The following is an 18735-nucleotide window of genomic DNA, read 5'->3' on the forward strand; positions in this document are numbered from 1 at the left end:
TTTGTCCGCCAGCTCTGCTGTCCGTGGTCTGTATTAAAGGGAGGATTTGGACAACAAAACGCTGAAATGTCAACCCTCTGGTTCATTTCAATAATGAAGGACATCCCCCCTGTTCCATTATTTCTACAAGAGTGAGTTTGCTTCAGACAGCAAGGCCTGCACAGCATGAATATGCAGGCTTAGCCTTTTATCAGATAACAGTGGCCCAGATCCCCTTTGTGGGATTTTGTTTTCTGTTGAAAGAACCCCTAATCACTCTCCAGCCCCCAGCCCTGCCGCCTACAGACACCTTAACGTTTTTTCCCCCTTCTGGCACATCAGATTCTGGCCTGGATAAATTGAGAACAATGTCTTCGTCCTCACACAACACATTAAGATTATCACAGAAATATTTTTTTTTTCTCTGGATACTAACCAAAAGCCAGATGCACAGTTCCCATGCCTTGCTCACCAAAGGCTCTCGGAAAGGGCGTAAAAACAATTGCTCACGTCCCTGCATGACGTGCAGGAGAGCCAGGAGCTTGGTGGCGGATGTGGGAGTCTCGCTCGCTGGCTCTGAGCTGCGCCTCTGCCCTGCTGGGTGCGGGACAGGTCTCGTCTCCGGGGTGAAAAGGAGCCGGCTGACGTGCAGACCAGTGTCCACAGAGAGACGAGCGTTGAGTCCATGGCTGCTTCAGTGGACAGGAGCTGGCGTGCCTGTGGGGCTCCAGAGGTGCTGTGCACGAGAGGGACCCCCTCACACCGGCTTTTCGTCTTCCACTCCAGCTGACTCGCCTGTCTCCGAGCAGGCCGGTTCAGATAATGTAACAGTCATGCTGTGCTGTAAGACTGTTTACATCAGGAAAGTGAGGAGATGCACATCTGGCAAAGGTCAAAGTGCTGGGCATACTCCTCCCCGATCGCTGTTCACTGGCCTTTTCCTGGGAAGAGGCTGATGGGAAGAGCTGTAGTCATAACCCCTTGTGTTTTACCCCTTGTTTCGTCAAACTAAAACACGAGAGCTCCACATTTTATTCACGTTTAAGTGCCTTTTATTAACTCTTCAGTGAGTGTTCAGAAAGATCAGTGCCACTTTTCTGTACCGCTTTCTCTTGTGGCAAGCGCAGGTGCTGCCTTTTAACCCCGGCACAGGCTGGGCTCCGTGATCGCAGGTCCGAGCTGGGTTGGGTCAGTAGCCGACTGGACCCAAGATCCCCCAAGCGATGAGTCAGTCAGAACTCTGTCTGCTCTCGGGGACACAGTGACCCCTGCTGGTCACACGTTCCTCCACATTCCGGTGCGGAGCTGTGGTTCACGCTTAAAGAGGAGTGAAGAATCTCGGAGGGGGAGGAGCTGGAGGTGTGTGTGTCAGCAGCAGTTTGCTGAGGCGCGAAAACACGCACACAGTTGGCGATTCGGATTAAAGTGAGTATAAGAAAATAATTGGCCCAGGTGTTAATGTGCAGGGATGTTAAAAGTTTCATGACTACGGCCTTAAAGGATTTGCTTTTACAAAGCAAGCAGGAGGTGCTGCTACACAGCAGAGAACATGGATGTCAGCGCTTTTTATTTTCTCTTTCTAGCCTAGAAATTAAAAACAACGGAACTTTCAAATTCATAAACCCGTAAGGCTGGATTAAAAAAAATATAGGCATGTTTAAAACAGTGCAATCCAATATTACTCGTCCTAAGGTTAAGAATTGAATATTGTAGGGTTATCCAAGGCCTGGATCAATAACACTGATTATTGCAGTGCCATGCAATAGCGTGAAATGCTGCAGTCTCCAGAGCAAATTCAAAATCTCAGACACCCTTTACAGTTCGTTTGAAGAAGCCCCGTATTCTGGTATCTTTCTCCTCATTGTTGGTGAAATTCTCTGCCTCTTCAAATGAATTAATTATTAAAGCCCCGAATAATGCGCCCATTTCTCTCGTAAATTATTAATCCGTGCATATTCACTTACACAGGATCAATTGCGATTTCATATTTCAGTCAAATCCGCAGTGTGCATGGAGAGTAAGGGTGCAGAAACGGAATAAAACTATAAGTGTTCGTTGGGGGAGGGGTTTGAGTCTGATGCATTTTCCCCGTTTTCAAACCGATGGCTCCCTGTATCGGGGCGTCTTTCTGGTCCAGGGGACAGTGCTCATCACAGTGTCAAACATCTGTTACCGGAGAGGCGAACCCTCGTTAGATGAAGACCATCGCCTTAACAGACAGATTGTAAAAAGTCCCCCTGTTGTATTAAAGCCAAGGTAATATCAGGGTTCTATGTATTTTTTTAAGCAATGACATCAGCATGTTAGATCTACTGGGAAGTTTGTGAACAGTTTGTGTTTCATTTGTAATATTCAGTTTTGCTGTGCCCGTTTTAATAGAGCCTGCAAGATGGTTTGGTAATATTCGAACTTGCATAGATTCGTTCATTCACATGTAGATTTTAAAGATATTACATAGATTCGAATTCCCAGCAGACAAGCACTGTTCTCCTTCTGTTTGGTTTTTAAATAGAAAGGAGTCCATGGCGAAGAGCTGGGCGTTGGAGGCCCGGAAAGTGACAAGTTTCAGAGGTGGTTTGCCAAGGCAACCATAACAGCAGAGCACCCTCACTCCCTGGTCCGTGGGGCCCAGCCCAGCAGGGGAGACATTTACACATGATTAGAGTTCGTCAAGGCCTCGTTAGATGGAACAGAAATTCTGTACAGGTCCAGAGCTGTTGATGATTCAGAGGGACACAGGACACCTGCTGGGCTGTGGCTCTCGAGGGCTGGGATTCTGGGGGGGCTTCAGTACAGCTCGTCGCCTCAGAATTAGGGGCTGGGAGAGGGTCTGGCCTGTCGCGGTGCTCTCTGACGTGATCGCACGGCGTTTGTCTTCGCTGTTGTAGAGAGGCAGCCCGTCAGTGCTCCTGGTGCCCGCTGTGGGGTTAATGGCTGACAGATAAATATCTGCTGACATCTACTGCTTGCTTCCTGGAACAGCACGGAGGAGCCTACCCTGATGTGCCTGAACAGCTGTAGCAGTTGTGTTCCGGAGGGCAACAGCAGCATGGAGACCAGGTATGATATTTCCATTAATGGAAAAAATACCTTATTTTTTCCCCTTGCTGTCTAAGCACAAAAAAAACCCTGATATAGGTTTTACCAGAGTCGCATGGCAGAGCTGCTCATGATGCACAGCTCTGTGATCTACACACCTGATCTTCTTCACTCCAGAAACACACAAAGGACGCCACAGCGCGAGAGAAACGGAGAGCGAGAGAGACCGACCGAGAAAGGCTCGGGACTGCGCTTACAGGGTGTCATGAAAAAAAGGATGGAGAGGGAGCGAGGGAAAGAGAGAGGGGAATGGAGAGAGAGAGAGAGTTGGAGGGGCTACAAGGGTAGCTGCTGCTTCCGAGACAGAGACTGTGCAGCCTGCTGAGAATTTCCTCGCCTGGTGGCAGAGCTGGTCCGTGGGCAGGACCCACAGCTGACAGTCTGACAGCTCCTCCTGCCTCCCTCTCTCCCGCAGATCAGACAGGGCTCCGAGACAGCTCGCGGAAGATGGGTGGAACACACTCCTACTCGCTTTCCTCTGATCTCCGGAAGCCAACTCGATAAATGCTGCCTATAAGTACGTCTCGCCGACTTAAGCATTCAGGACCTGCCGGCTGCGTAGGACGGCTCTCTGCGGATCCTCCAGACTAACCTGCCTGTGAACCCGCAGCTTCTGGTCCAGCCAACGGCACGAGAGCAGTTTAGCATGGCTGGAAGGGAGAGCTTATTTCATCACAGTCCTGTGAAGCAGCTTGGGTAGGGAAACGTCTGTGCGGATGAAGACACATCTTTGTATGACAGGCTCCCATGACCAGGCACAGATTCCAAAACCACGTGCAACTTCCAAATAAACTGAACACCGGAAGGAATTAGGCCAGGGATGAGAAATATTTCAGGAAAGTTTTAAATATTTTTTGAAGCACTTCCCAATTGTGGGGTCTCATCTGTGGGTGGGAGGGGAGGAGGTGTTAGAGGCAGCCCCACGGCGTCGTTGGTGGAGGTGGAGGATAGAAGGGGGACACAAATGGCTTTGAGTCCCATTTTTGGAGGAAGGGTGTTCCCGGTGAGCACCTGATTTTGTAGGCGCTGCAGTATCAAAGGAGAGAACAGTGCCTAGTATTGCTGCAGTACTGCACACAGCCACCAGGGGGGCAAGAGTCTGGGAGGCTTGGTGCGTATAAAAGACGAAGCAAATGGAAAAGCACTTCCTGAGGTTTGACAACACCGTCGCCCGCCAAGAGAGACAGCGGGGTGCTGAAAATCCACCCTCGGCCAGGCGCAGGCGCATCCCCGTCTCCCTCTCTTCCCGAGGCTGAGCAATCCAGCCTTGCTGACAAAGGGACAACGGAATCACGGAGCCCGTGTGTCTTGAATAGTAAAGAAGGGATTAACAGGATCAGGCAAGCTTTTCTGGGGGATGGATCTTTCCCGAAGAAGGCTGGACCGCGGCCTGTTCTCCATAGCAAGAATGGGCGAAACAGCGCTGCCAGTCTCATCTGCTGCTCTCTCCCTCCTGTATTACAGCACAGAGCACAAGAGGTCTCTCACTGCTGCTTCTGGAGAATCACTAATGCTGCCCCACCCCGTACACCACACCCCTGCGTGCTGTGAGACCTACAAAGGGTTAAGCGTGCGTTTCCCGTTGCATCGTATTAGAGCTCCTGTTTCCACAAGAGCATTTACTCCCTCTGGCCACAGATTCACATGAATAAATACAGAAATGTCTCCATATCTCAGACTGACAGCGTGCGGCCCCCCGCTGCGTGATTATCCGAGCATGACCTCCAGCCCGAGCCCGCGTCCCAGTGGGAGTTCCATTACCCAGCCCAGGCACAGAATCTCAACAAAACCACTATAATCCACGCTGACATTTTTAGAGACAGTTGTTACACAACACACCAAATCAATCTTTAAAAAGGCACGTCTCAGAAACCTCATTCTATCATAACCGTTTACATGTGCAATGCAGTAGAGTTAACTCCTTCGGGGGGCAAATGGTGACCGCTCAGTTTGTCCAGGAGACAGGCGGGGCGTTATTTACCTCCTTTTAGGTTGGGTTGAAATTATAACGCGGAGCACAGACCATGCCTAGCCCAGTGAGGATTTTGATCAAACATCTGCAGACAGGAATGAGTTAAACTGATCAGAAACTGCACAGATTGTGCAGGAAAATCGCAGCACGATTAGCGTACACATTCCACACTGCGCCTGCAGACAGGCTCAGAGCCCTCTCCTTAATCCGGACCACTGCAGTGTCTGTACTCAACACCTCTTGTCACCGGATATTCCGCTAAACCGATAGGCCAGCGACCCGCTGGGGGTCTGAGAGTTTAAAGAGGGCTCATGAAGTTACAGCTGCAAGGAATGTCGCAGGCTGGTATTGCCTGGTCATTCCCAAAACTCTGCTGTGAAGACTGTGCCAAAACAGTGGCTCCTGTCTCAGCGCGATGGTGTCTCGTTGGGCAGAATAAACTTCTGTAAGTGCAGAAGGAGATTTTTTTTATCACTGGGCTAGACAATGAGTATTCTCAACAGAAAAACTGCACAGACGGAGTCACAGTTGCACTAGATTTCCTCAAGAAAGTTAGACATAAATAAATATAACTGCTATTAAGGTGCAAAGGCACACTACTCTCTTTCTTAATGCTGCAACATACTATAGCCCCAGGCTTAGGGACGTCCTCAACAAACAGTTACAACATGCTTTTTACCAATCATTTTCATGCACACGAGAACACTGGGCTTTACTTATGACTGAAGAAATGTAGAGCCTCATCTGTGTGTATTTTTATATCGCATATACTGTATATATATATATTATTTACAAAGGTCCAAGTAATAGGTTTATTCCATGCTGAAAAAAAAAGTAGAAAGAGAACACAACGTTTCGGCTGTGGAGTCTTCTTCAGGTGTGCATGAAGAAGGCTCCACAGCCCACACCTGAAGAAGGCTCCACAGCCGAAACGTTGTGGTCTTTTTTTTCAGCATGGAATAAACCTATTACTTGTTCCTTTGCAGCCTACGCATGCTGACGCAGCTACCCACCTATATTATTTACAAACTAATTAGCAGGGAGTAAGATCTCCTAAGATGTAACTTGGTTGTATTTCCAGAATTCCTCAAATTAAGTACAGCTCTGTTACAGTTTGCTTGTGCAAAAAAGGTGATTTTTTAGGCAGATGATTTTTTCCTGTTGTAAGAAGTTAAGTAGACTACTTTCACTTTAATAGCACACAAGCCCTCATTCTTTGTATGAGCTCTGCTTTTCCCATCCTTTTTATGCGACGTGTTGAAGTAAACGCACCAGGCCAAAGGAACAGCAGCCTGCCTGCGCGGACCCCACCCTCTCCTCACGAGGAATGAGCCAGGGAGCTGCTCCAAGGGTGCAGATGGGGTGCAGGCAGGGGGTGCGTGAAAGGAAAGGGGGAAAGGCAAGAGGGAGAGAATAATGCTCAGGGTTTTTTTTTTTAATATTCAGCATCCGCTTGGAAGTGCCGGAGACGCCTTCCTGGCGATAAATGCCCCCAGTGTAACTTGGCTGCGTTTGCCGAGATCAAAGCTGGGTTTGATCTTTGGATGTGCCAGATGGAGATATCCCTGGGGAGGGGGCGCCTGGGCACAGCCTCATGCCTGAGCTCGGGATCAATCCCTGGTCCTGCAGAGGCAGCTCCCTGCTCCACGGTCAGCATCCAGCATCAGAGCGGGAATCTGGAGGCCTGGGCACCTGCACATGGTGATAGTAGGGAGCAGGAGGGGAAACAGGAAAGCTCACCTGAGCCATCTACAGCCCTCTGCTGGTATTGTCGTCATACGTGGGGTACAGATGGCCACAACTGTAGCACGCTAAACTGGCATAATCTGCAGACTAAGGGACACTGCGCATATCACACATTAAATTCTCTGTTGCCTGGGATGAAAAGATTAATGGCAACCAAACTAGGATGCTAGAAATGGAGGTATGTCCCACTGACACATATTTTACAGACCACAGGCCTGTTTAATTGTAAAGCTGGCCACAGGCTCTTCTTCAGATTAGCCCAATGTTTAAATCTGTTTGTACGCTTGAGGCACAGTCACAGCTTCACTGCGTTTGGTACCTTTGTCATCCCGCCTGCTCAGTCAGAGCAGGAATCTACCAGTCTCAGGACAGCGGTGGAGGTGGTCACAGATCAGATCACATTCAGGGTACCGTGTCAGGCTTCCTGCTCCCTGGGCTGTCTCCCGTCCGGCTCGGCCCAGTCGGTGCCCTGGACCTGCAGCTGGTTCACCTGTGAAGCTGGCTGCCTCTCGAGGGGCACAATTCCCCCTACACTGGCAGGGTCGAGTGTGGCTGGGAGCTGTCTGTGCCTTCGTACGCCCCGCAGGGAGGAGAGAGGACAGACACACAAACACCTTTATACTGCTGAGGCAGCTCTGAAGAGGAGTAATGTACAGCCCCATTCTGCAGACTGATTTAAATATTGCTGTGCTTAAAGCTGATTTTTTTTTGCTTATTGCCTGATTTCTTTTGTTTCTTTCTGTTTAAATTTAAATGATTAAATTGTTTTTTTTTTATTTAGATTTGTTGTGCCTGTATCTCCATGCTGTGAAAAGCAAGGAGTCGTGTTGTACTTCCTGTATATACATGCTGATCTATACAGCTCCTTCTGCTTCACCAGTGACTGCATTTTAAGACCTGCAATATTTCAGACGAGTTATCGGTCCCCTGCCCCACCCCCCAGGAATCGTTCAGCTGGATTTCTCACTGCGGGGTGATGATGTCACCTGGAGTGCAAGCACAATACCCATCAGGCCCTGTTGCACCAGCAATGTCACCCTTTAAGCTGCTAAAAATAACCTGGGTGAGGGGGGCATCAGCAGAGCAGAGACCCTCAGGTCAGAGGTCTTCTGCTTGTAATTTCTTCCTGTTGCTTCATTAGAGGTTTTCCTTTTGGCTTAATTGTACTGGAATCGTTCCTATAGCAGATTGTCCTGGGTCACATGCACCATCATTGCACTGTACCATGCAGTGCTACGTTACGTGTTAACTCATGTATTTGTCCACTGTTGTGCAAATATGCAATTAGGCTCACAGTGCTCCTTATACAGTACTCCTGTTTAACCCTGCATGTGTGTCTGTGGAACTCACCAGATGAGTAAAAAGATTTTTGTGCTCCAGAGTAAAAAAAGCTGTGGTGTAGACACTGTTGACCCCTCTGCTTGCTTGAGCCGGTTATAGAATCCAAGTCATATCTCATCTAGGCCTTATCCATATGGCCCTGAGGCCGACTTATTCATTAGCAGAAAAAGAAGAACTTTTAATAAATGAAGAAGATAGATGTAGCTTAATTTGTAATATTTGTAATAACGTCTCATAAATCTTTCGTTAAGGATAGTATTTAAGATGCGCCTGAGCCTAATGAAATCGGGGGACGTTTAATCTTCGAGTTAATTGCTTCGCAGGCAAAATTTCTCCCAATGAGTCGCACTAGAGAGAGAGGGAAAGGTTTTAAAAGGCAGTAATGGTGTTAATGGCGAAAGGCTTGTGCAGCCTCTTTCACAGGCCAGCTCTCACTCTGCTCCGAAGGTCCGTCCTGCCTGTGTCGCCCTCCCTAATCAGAGCTGGCCCCCGGGGAGAGAGCTGCCCAGAAGCCACCCCACTTGGGGGCAAAGTTAGGGACACCAGCCACCTCCCCCAAGAGGGTCGGTACTAACACTAAAGCAGCCGATCAAACCCGAGTCTGGGGGAGGTGGGAGGAAACCGGAGGATGTGGAAACAAAACACGGGAACGTGCAGACTCCTCACAGACAGAAGAGCAGGGCTGAAATGGAACCCAGGACAACGGAGGGGGTGAGGCAGCAGCACCAGAACAGCACCATTCCTGTTGGGCCAGTGGCTCCAACACCGGAATCTGGGGAGCCCCTGGGGGGGGGGGGGTTCTGAAGAGCAGAGGTGTGCACAGTCTGCTCTTTCGCTCAGTGGTAAGTAAGTATTGCTCAGCTAGTGGATTTGTTTTCTGGAACAGTCTGTGGTGGACCTGTTCACCTGCGCTTCTGCTTTGAGTGGCTCTATTGCGTCTGATAATGACATCTTTCGGGGTGGGTTTACGTTTGACTTGGGGGGGTGGTTACAAAAAAGAGGTTTCATGGCGAAGAGGATTCCTCAGTCCTGGTCCTGGTCATGGCGACGCCATTTCTATACATGGCCCCTAGATGGCGCACACAGCTCTTGCAGGAAGAAGGTTTCTCTAAAGCCGATTTGATATCATCCATCCACAGTGCTCTCAGGCCTGCATGACACCTCCCGAGCTGAGATGTATACTATGTAGAAACTGCGTATAAAAAAACTGTTCTCAGAAATATTTGAATTCATGGAAAAAGTTAAGTCATTTTTCAATTCAATATTAATATTAAATCGCTCAAGGCATTTCCACTTTGCAGCACAGTACAAAGGATGAAGTTCTCATTGACTTGGGTTTCACTGACCGACAGGGGTGGAGTTCTGGTACCAGAGACAGGTGGTTGCAGGCACAGGGTCCTCATCACACACCACGGATACTGTAGACATTCGAGTAGGGAGCTGTGTTGCCGTGCGCAGTCTGAGAAGGGACAGGTCAAGATTGATTTCATGCTGAAAGGAGAAGAAACAGCGTTTCGGCTGGGGAGCCTTCTTCAGGCGTGAGGTGTTGTCTCAGTACTAGGCTGTAGAGTTTGGAGCTGAAGTGGCCAAACAGCTTCAGAGCAGAAGCAGTTTGCACGACAGATCCTGCTTCTCAGAAAACTGTAGCTCACAACCTGTTATGGGAGTAAAAGTGAACGTAGCAACCCTACAGGCTGGACATTTACAAAGCCCTGTTGTCGAGGAAGTCTTTCAGGCTTGCAGTCAGTCGATGTGGTGGTTCAGGAGTGGAAGGTTAAATGAGCAACCCAGACTGTAATCTTGATGGACTCAAGACCTCAGTTTTTATCACACATTTCATGGCTTCTCGGGTAACTTCCCCCGCCTAGGAGGAAGGTTCAAGGCTGCCCAGTGACTTACAAGGAAAAAATAAAACCACTGATTTAATCATGTAATATTCATGGTGCACTGCTGCCTGAAAGCAAGCATGTCAAACCTGCAGGAGAACAGCTGTCACATGAATCTCATCTGTTGCAGATTCCAACAAAAAAAAATATTTTCACAAGGAGACTAATTCAGGCCATCGTGTTGCACTCACTGTCCCTTCCTCCAGACTTCACAGGAGCCCTGGAGATTCCTGGAATATCACAGGCTATCGGCCAGTACTCTTCTCTGTCTTCACCTTCACCCAGGAAAACACAGCTGTGCCAAACGTCTGCACTCCCACCTCTCAACAGCTACCTTCCCCTGCAGGAACGACCAAATATTTATATCTACAGGTCCAGTTCAAGGTTTAGTTCCGTAAATATTTTTTTCCATTTGCAGAAAGACTGCTTTACTGTCCTGTCAGCCAGAAAGACAAAACATAGTGAGTAAACGGTTCTTCTGCAGTCTATGAAAAACACCAGATGGTCCTGTGAAAGATTTACAGACCTGTTTGAAAGAGTTTCCTCTAGTATTATAAAATGAACATCTAGTACATTTTAGAGCTTGACCATTTTTGTACTTTTCCTTCATGTTCTACATATTTATATATAATTTGTAGCTATCTGGACAGAGTCTGTTTTTTTTGCTTATTGTCAGTAAGACATTATCGACCGGAGTACCTTTCCTCAGATCATATTCACAAAACATCAGGTTCTCTGGGGCGTCTTTAAGATGTGTTGAATATATCAATTAATTATTTCTGTTGTGAATGGAGTTAATCTCAATCCTATAGTCTATCTTCTGGGTGACACAAACACGTGTGGACTAGCCCATTTCATGGACTTGACAGACACTGATGAAATGACATTTAAGGCAAACAAATGCAAAGCATCGTACAGCAGCATTTATGAAAATCTGAAAACACAACATTAAACATTAAACATGCTTTCAAGAAGCGTGATATCTCAAGTGCAATTGTGGTCAGGAGCGCAAACACAGCTTGCAAGTCTCAAAAGCAAAGATGTGGAATGGCAAACATTTTCATCATCTTGGCAATTAATAAGAAATCTCAATTTGCACGCAGCATATTACAAATCTTGCAAATAATATTATTATTAACTCCGGAACGAGGAAAGGACTACAAGAGAAAATGAAATTCCTAGCTCATGTGCATCAGTAATTAATTTAATAAGCCCATCAAGGCCTTCTTTGTGCATCTGAAAGGGAACCTAGTTTTTACTTGAGAGGTATCAAATCCAATTTCTCTGGTCTCATGCTTCTGATTTCAGCAGGACTGCAGGGGTAACGTATCTCACATGCCAACAGTCTGGTGACACCACTGGGCAGAAACAGGGGCCACTGAGAGGATGTACAGAGTTCAAAGCTGACTGCTCTGCAGTTACGGAATTTCTAGTTTGCAACTATGACATCGAACAGGAGTAATCAAATGCTGGCAGATTGTTTCTGTATCTTCTTTGTTTAAAATTGTTTTGTCAGTAGTTTGGTTAGATCCTGATACACGCGAGAGGCGAGATGGGCAGAGTGGGCTTGGCGTAGCTCGCCTGGCTGAGGCAACTGGCAGCCCAGCCAGAGGAGTGAGGCTGCTGCGAGGAATGAGCCAGGGAGCTGCTGCAGGGGTGTAGATGGGGTGGCAGGAAGTGTACGAGAGAAGTGCATTGTGGGACTAATATATGTAGGCAAGTAGAAGTGCAAGAGACTGGGACCTAACCTTCCTCCTGCATTTCTGTTGTAAACTCCATTTGTCCGTTACATTCATGTTATTAAAGGCCATACCCTGGTGTCTTTCAGGAAATGACTGGACAAGATCCTCCGATCAGTCAGCTACCACATGGGCTGAATGGCCTCTCGTTTATAGTCCAACACCTGGGCCGGAGCACTCAGCCTCCATTGCTGGTACTGGCTGAACATGCTGGGACCCCAGCACCCTCTGGTACCCTGTAAACCACATACGAGGACAGCTGGGGTTTGGTCTTTAGCACTGGATGCTGGAGAAGGGATTCCAGGGACACGAGGGCTCTGCAAAGGGTTTTTTGTGATGCAGACTGATGCTCATAATGAACCTGACCTGATGAGGGGTCACACCCTGACCATTTCCGGGACCTTGACAACATTCTGGGAAACTTAGTTAAAGTTAATGCCACAGTTCATGCAGCATCCGAACTGCGGCTTTTAAAAAGAAAGAAGGAGGAGGGAAAGACTCTACTACAACTAGTCATTTAAAAAAAATAATAAAATCTCAAATTGAATTAATGAAATGAGTGAGCATGGCTGGTATGAGCTGGCTTTTTGAGCTGTGGAACATGTCAGAGGCAGTGGCCAATCACAGGGGGGGGTGTGAGTCAGAGGACAGGAAGGGGCTCTATTTATACTGATCCGATCCCTGCTCTCTCACTCCTCACACAACGACCCCCCCTGTGGGAACCCAACCTCTCTCCTCCTTGTGGTCCACAGAAGCATTCAAAACAATTGAAGAAAGCATAGCATCGTCTTCAGAAGCCAGGATCAGGGAAAGGGGCAGCTATTCACTCTTTGAAATGCACACTAAGGAACAAATCAGGTAATTCATGCCTTTTTTCAGCAGGATTCTTGGCTATCATGAAATCTAACCATCAGTGACAGGAGCGATTGTGCTCCTTCATGTTAATAACTTTGTTTTGTGTTTATGAAGAAAGAGGCATAGGGCAAAATGACAGATTAACATCCGTAATCTAAACTTTTTATTATTGTTTGGTAAGTAGCGAACAGATACAGTACAGCCGAGCTGTTAAAATGAATTTGCCATGGCTTGTCAGAGTTATATAAGGCTTATAAATACACTTTTTTTACTGCTTGCATTGTGTCACAGTTAAACTTTCATTTTTTCAGGGCTGAAGCAGAAACTCATCTCGATTATCAATAAGACAGCAATTTCACCTTTTATAATTTTACTTTTATAATATTTACCTGGGGGATACAGTATTCAACAAAGCAAATGAGTGCGTTTCTCCTCGAAAGAATGGACATGAGACAGTGTGGGGGAGCAGTGAAGTATTGTAGAGAGAGCATGAGTACGGGGACAAACGAGGGGAGATCATTAAGTCCATCTCGCTCGTTCGTTAGTAGTTAATTGATTCTATGATGTTGACTTCCACCACATGGCTGGGGAGCTTGTTCCACCCTCCCACAACCCTCTGTGTCATGAAGTCCCTCCAGTGCTCTCAGTTGTAAATGATGAGCACATGCAGAAGCCTCTGTTCCTGAATGGCTCATATTCAGGTGGCGTTATTGCTTTTAAGGTTATGACAAAGGTGATCTTTAGCTACTGAGAGACATAGAGTTTAGGAAACTGAAAAAACAACAACACCTGTGCTAGAGTTAAGGACCAGGGAGAAGTATGACACATATTGTAATAGGTGTCGCTTTCCTGATAACTTGGTGAATGTCTTGCATATATAAGTGATAGGTTTGCTCAGAAAATATAAGGTTAAATATCAAAAGAAACGAAAAGAGCTCAGGGGAACCAGGCTACTGATGCGCACTCCCCTTCCCCGGGCGCTCTGTCTTTCCAGTCACGATGAATACCTGCAGACTGCAGAGTGGCTCCTGTCCCACACGGCGCACAGGCCCAAGGTGGGCGTCATCTGTGGCTCGGGGCTGGGGGCGCTGGCCGACGCGCTCAAGAGCCAGGACTCCTTCAGCTACGCCGACATTCCACATTTCCCCCAGAGCACAGGTAAGGCCGGGCCGGGACCTCGGCAGAGTTCCCCACGGGGGAGATTCGTCCCAGAGGCATTTCGTGCGTACCTGTACCACGGCGAGTCTGTCCACACGTTGCTTTTTTCTCTCCTGCGCGTGGATCTTGTTACGGTCCGCCGAGGTGGGGACTCTCACCGGGAGGAGGGAGCTTCGGAGGGGCTGCTCACTTCACTGTGAATGACTGCGCTGTGACTGTGTGCGTGTCGTTGGGCAGTGCAGGGACACGCCGGGAGGCTGGTTTTCGGCGAGCTGGGAGGGAAGGCCTGTGTGTGCATGCAAGGACGCTTCCACATGTACGAAGGACATTCGCTCGGCAAGGTGACCGGTCGTCTGTCTTCTCAGACTTCTGCATGGCTTGGCACCTCAGCACCTGTCTGAGCTACTATCGCCCTGCTCCCCACCTCGCAACCTCCGCTCCTCGAACCCTATTCTCCTGTCTGACCCCCAAGCCCGTCTACCCTCTGTGGGTGACAGGGCCTTCTCCTGCTGCGCCCCAAAGCTCTGGAACTCTATCCCCAAAGATAGAAGAGCCTTTTCTTAACTGGTTCTGTGATATCCCCCCTATTCAGTACCCCCCTCTACTGTTTCCTCTCATTGTGTATTCCTGTTGTGCGTGTGTTGTGTATTTTTTTGTTGTTGTCATTCTGTAAAGCGCTTTGAGAAGCCACTTTTAAAGGCGCTATATAAAATAAAGTCTAATTATAATAATAACATCTTCTGCATTCTGACTGCTACGGAGTTACATCAGAATGTGGAAGGTGTATCTGACTGAGCCTGCAAAAGCACTGCCAGTGCGTCCAGAGGGAGAGATGTTTTATCAGCGGTAGAGTGGCTCAGAGGTTTGGCATCACCTGCCTACAGGCACTGGGGCCCTGAGTTCAATTCCTGGTGTGCTGTCTGTGTGGGGTTTGCATGTTCTCCCTGTTTCCCATGGGTTTCCTCTGAGTGCTCTGTTTTCCTCCCCCAGTTCAAAAACATACGGGTTGGTTAATTGGTTTCTGGGAAGACTGGCCCTGGTGTGGGTGCATCTGTGTCCGTGCTTGCCACATGAGGGACTGGCGTCCCATCCAAGATGTATCCCTACTTGCATCTGTCGGTTGCTGGGATAGACTCCGGCTCCCCAGCAATCCTGTATTGGATAAAGCATTTGGAAACTGGATGGATGGAATGACGTGTTTTTGATGGTGCCTCTGGGCAGCAAAGTCCAGCAAATCGTCTCTGAAAACCTGCAGCCCTTTGGAGCAGGACTAGTGGTGTGGAGCCCCAGCTGGCAATCTGGTTTATGGGGGTGCTTTAGCAGCAGGCTGGAAGAGGACAGGACACGTGTACCTGTAACTGCCTGAACCGGAAGGAGTCGGACTCAGATTGTACTTGCTCACAGTCTATATCCAGACGTGATGTGGCATGCTTGGATCTGACACAAGGGGATCGTGCTGAGTGCCACTGATGCTGAGTGAAGTCCTTGGTCCAGCCAAGTGTGCCTCAGCCACAATGGCCTATTTCTAATTCAATGTGGGCCGATTGTGGATGACTCCTTTTCCAAATGTTGAATAAGAAAAAAGCAAATCCGCTTGATCGCACTGACTGGACCCTAGCTTGCCAAGTGCCAGAGGGAAACACGGTGTCAGTGCGCTCATTGTGATGTCTTTACATAACCAGTGTTAAGAGCAGGCAAGTCTACAGGAGGCTGCAGCTCCAGTGCTCGTTGATCGACCCCTTGTGTGTGCCAGGTGACCTTCCCAGTCCGCGTGTTCAAGCTGTTGGGCGTGGAGACCCTGATCGTCACCAACGCCGCGGGCTCCCTGGCTAACAGCTACAAGACGGGCGACATCATGATCATCAAAGACCACATCAACGTGCCTGGCCTCGCCGGGCTGAACCCGCTCATCGGACCCAACGATGAGAAGTCAGTACTCTTTCGCTCCTTGGTTTGTGATGTAAGACCCGGGCAGCAGTTCAGGGTTTTGGAGTCATAACTGAGAGGTTGTGGATTCAGATCCCAGGTGAGCCATAGCTGTTGTACGTCACCCGGGTCGCTCCAGGAAAAGACCTTGCGGTCTAAACGAAAGCTGTGCTGGATACATGTGTTTGCCCAGGAAAACAGCATCAAATGTTAAGACATGTGGCTAGCAGGCTCCAGGAAAATCAGACATCCTGGAAATAAAAAGTTTAGTAAAACTGCTTTTCTTACCCTCACCATGGCATCTGCCTTCAAAACAGTCATTAGGAACAAACATGGTTGCTATTTGTTATATTCAATTTTAAGTTTTGTTAATTACTAATATTACCTTCACTGTTTCAGTCACATCAGCACAGATCCGTTGTCTCTCGGCTCCTGCCGACGATCAGACAGAGAGCAGCTCCTCACTGTCAGTGGTTGATTGGCAGTGTCAGTGCGAATTAGGACGATCCCGATGGGCTGCAGTTTCCCAGTTAATATGAGGAAACTTTCAAATATCGGTGGCTGAAAAATCTGGTTTTTAAAGGTTTTAGTTGACAAATCACAGGGCTTGCTGTAGATGACAAATTACAAGGAATGAGCCAGGGAGTCAGCAGCCAGGGTGCAGCTGGAGAGTTAGACAAGATGTGAATGGAGCTGTGGGCAGGCAGGGAGTATTTACCTGAAGGGGAGAGGAGGTGTGGGACGAGAATCTGGCCTCCCCCCCCCCCTCGAACCTCTGTTAATTACACTGTTGGATAAATGGCAGAAAGCAGTTAGGACAGGGTGGGCATCTTCAGGGTGCCGGGGGCTCACTGCCTTCACTTTTATGTTGGCGCTGCAGTGCGCTGCCAGCTTGCGCCAAGTCCAGCATCACTCCTCCAGCTGGTGCCAACGTTCCCCGCGGGGGCTGGGGGTCTTCTCCAGTCTGTTGGAAGACTGGCTCTGGCAGAGGAGCATGTCTGCAGATTCTCGTTTTCTCCTGTCCGCTGGTAAAACGCGAGCCGATTCCATATGGAGCTGTGAAAACGGAGGGGAACCTGCAATTCCATATTTAATATTATGGAATTAAATATTCCATAAGATTAATAAAGACGGAAAAATGGTTTTGTTTTTCGAGCCTGGCAGTGAGGTTATTGATTTTTAAATAAGAAGAATTTACATCAGAGGTTTCATAAGCATTTTTCAGCTAGTGAGGAGCTTACACTACTGAGTGTGAGCACGCCTACATCTTACAATATTGTTGTATGTGACAATACACATTAGCTTTAATTTCCATTAAAGCAAATGAACAGGAAATTACTTTGTTTTTATTTTGGAAAATACAATGAACATCAATTACGTTATCTTCAGTCATTTACGTCAGAACCTCTGTGTGCACAGGCAGTTACGCAGGGAGGTGTCTAACCAAGGAAAGCTGTGCAGTCCTGTGGGGTTTACAGATGTGACTCTTCAGAGTGAAAACCCTTTCTGTATTGCACTGGAGTGTGAACTGCAGACAAAACCTAACTGATGCATTTATTGCAGAACAGGACAAAGAGTGGCCGTGGCATAAAGATACAAGCAGATCAAAGGCGAAGATGTCAATGTCTGTCAAAAGCGGCCCCCTCAATTTTTAGACCCAGTCGGAAAACACCAGGAATGCTTTTATTTTGCATGTCGTGAGCTAATGAGCTAGGCCCCCTCTGTTCCTTTCCATTCCCTCGTGGTGTTTCACCTTGACTATCTCAGTCTCTGAAACTCTGCCATTTCCAAATTCTCCCGTGTCCAGGTTTGGCCCAAGGTTTCCCCCCATGTCGGGGGCCTACGACCAGGCCCTGCGCAGGATGGCTCTGGACATCTGCAAGAGCCGGGGCTACTCGCAGTTCGTGCAGGAAGGGGTGTACTGCATGGTGGGGGGCCCCAACTTCGAGACCATAGCCGAGGCGCGCCTACTGCACAAGCTGGGGGCAGACGCCGTGGGTAAGAGGCGGGCTCTTCCTGGGGACCGGCGCCGCTCCCGGTATAGTTACAGTGGTTATGAGAGGGTGCCGATTATATGTTTGGCCCCGACTGCCATAGCGTCAAGAGAGATCTCCCGAAAGTCGAGAGGATGCCTGTGGCGATTCAGGTGTTGAGTAGAAGGGTAGACTACGAGACTCACCGCCCGAGCTTTCTGTACACAAGGTTGTCTCCAGGAAGACGCACGGCTTACTCTGAGTAACACTTGCCTGGCTGTCTCTCTCTGGGAGCAGGCAGGGGTCTGCAGGTACAGATGACAGACGTGTAACCAGGACCCTGTCTCCCCCGAGCAGGCATGAGCACAGCGCCGGAGGTGGTGAGCGCCAGCCACTGCGGACTGAAGGTGCTCGGGCTCTCCCTGATCACCAACAGGGTGACGAAGGACTACGAGGACACGGAGAGTGTGGACCATGGCAAAGTGCTGGGAGTGAGCAGAATGAGGTCGGAGACCCTGCAGGGCCTGGTGTCGGAGCTGGTCGCCCGACTGGACATCAACGGCACCACCGCGGAGTGACGAGGAAGAGGAGGGCAACACAGCACAGGCTGAAGGGCGGAGGAGCGCTTGCTGTCAGATCCTCGTAGTGCAGATCTTCCTGTTTCTTTTACTCTTTTCAGTTTTTAATTCCAGTGCCCTCAGTTTTCATTTGACAGTAAAATCTGGGGAAGCACGCTGAGTATTCAGAGTTAGCTTGGATACACTGTTTACACACAGTCCACAATCAGGCCTTGTGTCGCTTGTCTATATTTTCTGCAATCCACCGCTGTCATTCCTGTACGCTTCCAGCAGTTTGTTGCTTGGCTGTGAATTGCATCCGAACGCCCACATGTGTATTATTTATTGTACTAGAACACTAATGTACATTTGAGCACTCCACAAACGAAATTGCTGTTGAACACTGTTGCCTACAGCTGACCGCCAACGAGGCAGTGTTTTTTAAGTGGTGTGATGCCAGTGGTGTTAATTTTTTTGGAAAATAATAAAGTATGTGAAAATGTC

The 18735-nt window shown here is 48.5% G+C and overlaps 1 protein-coding gene across 3 annotated transcripts in view; it reads left to right on the forward strand.

The window, feature by feature from the left end:
• The window catches only part of pnp4a (purine nucleoside phosphorylase 4a), a 68135-nt gene extending 49400 nt beyond the window's left edge, over positions 1–18735 (forward strand). For 2 of the 3 annotated variants that reach the window (XM_069179354.1, XM_006639719.3), the window contains 7 exons: positions 2962–3039; positions 11852–12620; positions 13612–13775; positions 14013–14116; positions 15529–15704; positions 17509–17699; positions 18032–18735. In XM_069179354.1, the coding sequence (XP_069035455.1) occupies positions 12598–12620; positions 13612–13775; positions 14013–14116; positions 15529–15704; positions 17509–17699; positions 18032–18252 (879 nt within the window). In that variant the 5' untranslated portion in view covers positions 2962–3039; positions 11852–12597 and the 3' untranslated portion in view covers positions 18253–18735. Of the gene's footprint in view, positions 1–2961; positions 3040–11847; positions 12621–13611; positions 13776–14012; positions 14117–15528; positions 15705–17508; positions 17700–18031 lie in introns of those variants that run through there. The other variant, XM_069179355.1, reaches the window with a different exon arrangement.

This window comes from Lepisosteus oculatus, chromosome 16, assembly GCF_040954835.1.
Source record: "Lepisosteus oculatus isolate fLepOcu1 chromosome 16, fLepOcu1.hap2, whole genome shotgun sequence".
In the NCBI taxonomy this organism is placed as follows: Eukaryota; Metazoa; Chordata; class Actinopteri; order Semionotiformes; family Lepisosteidae; genus Lepisosteus; species Lepisosteus oculatus.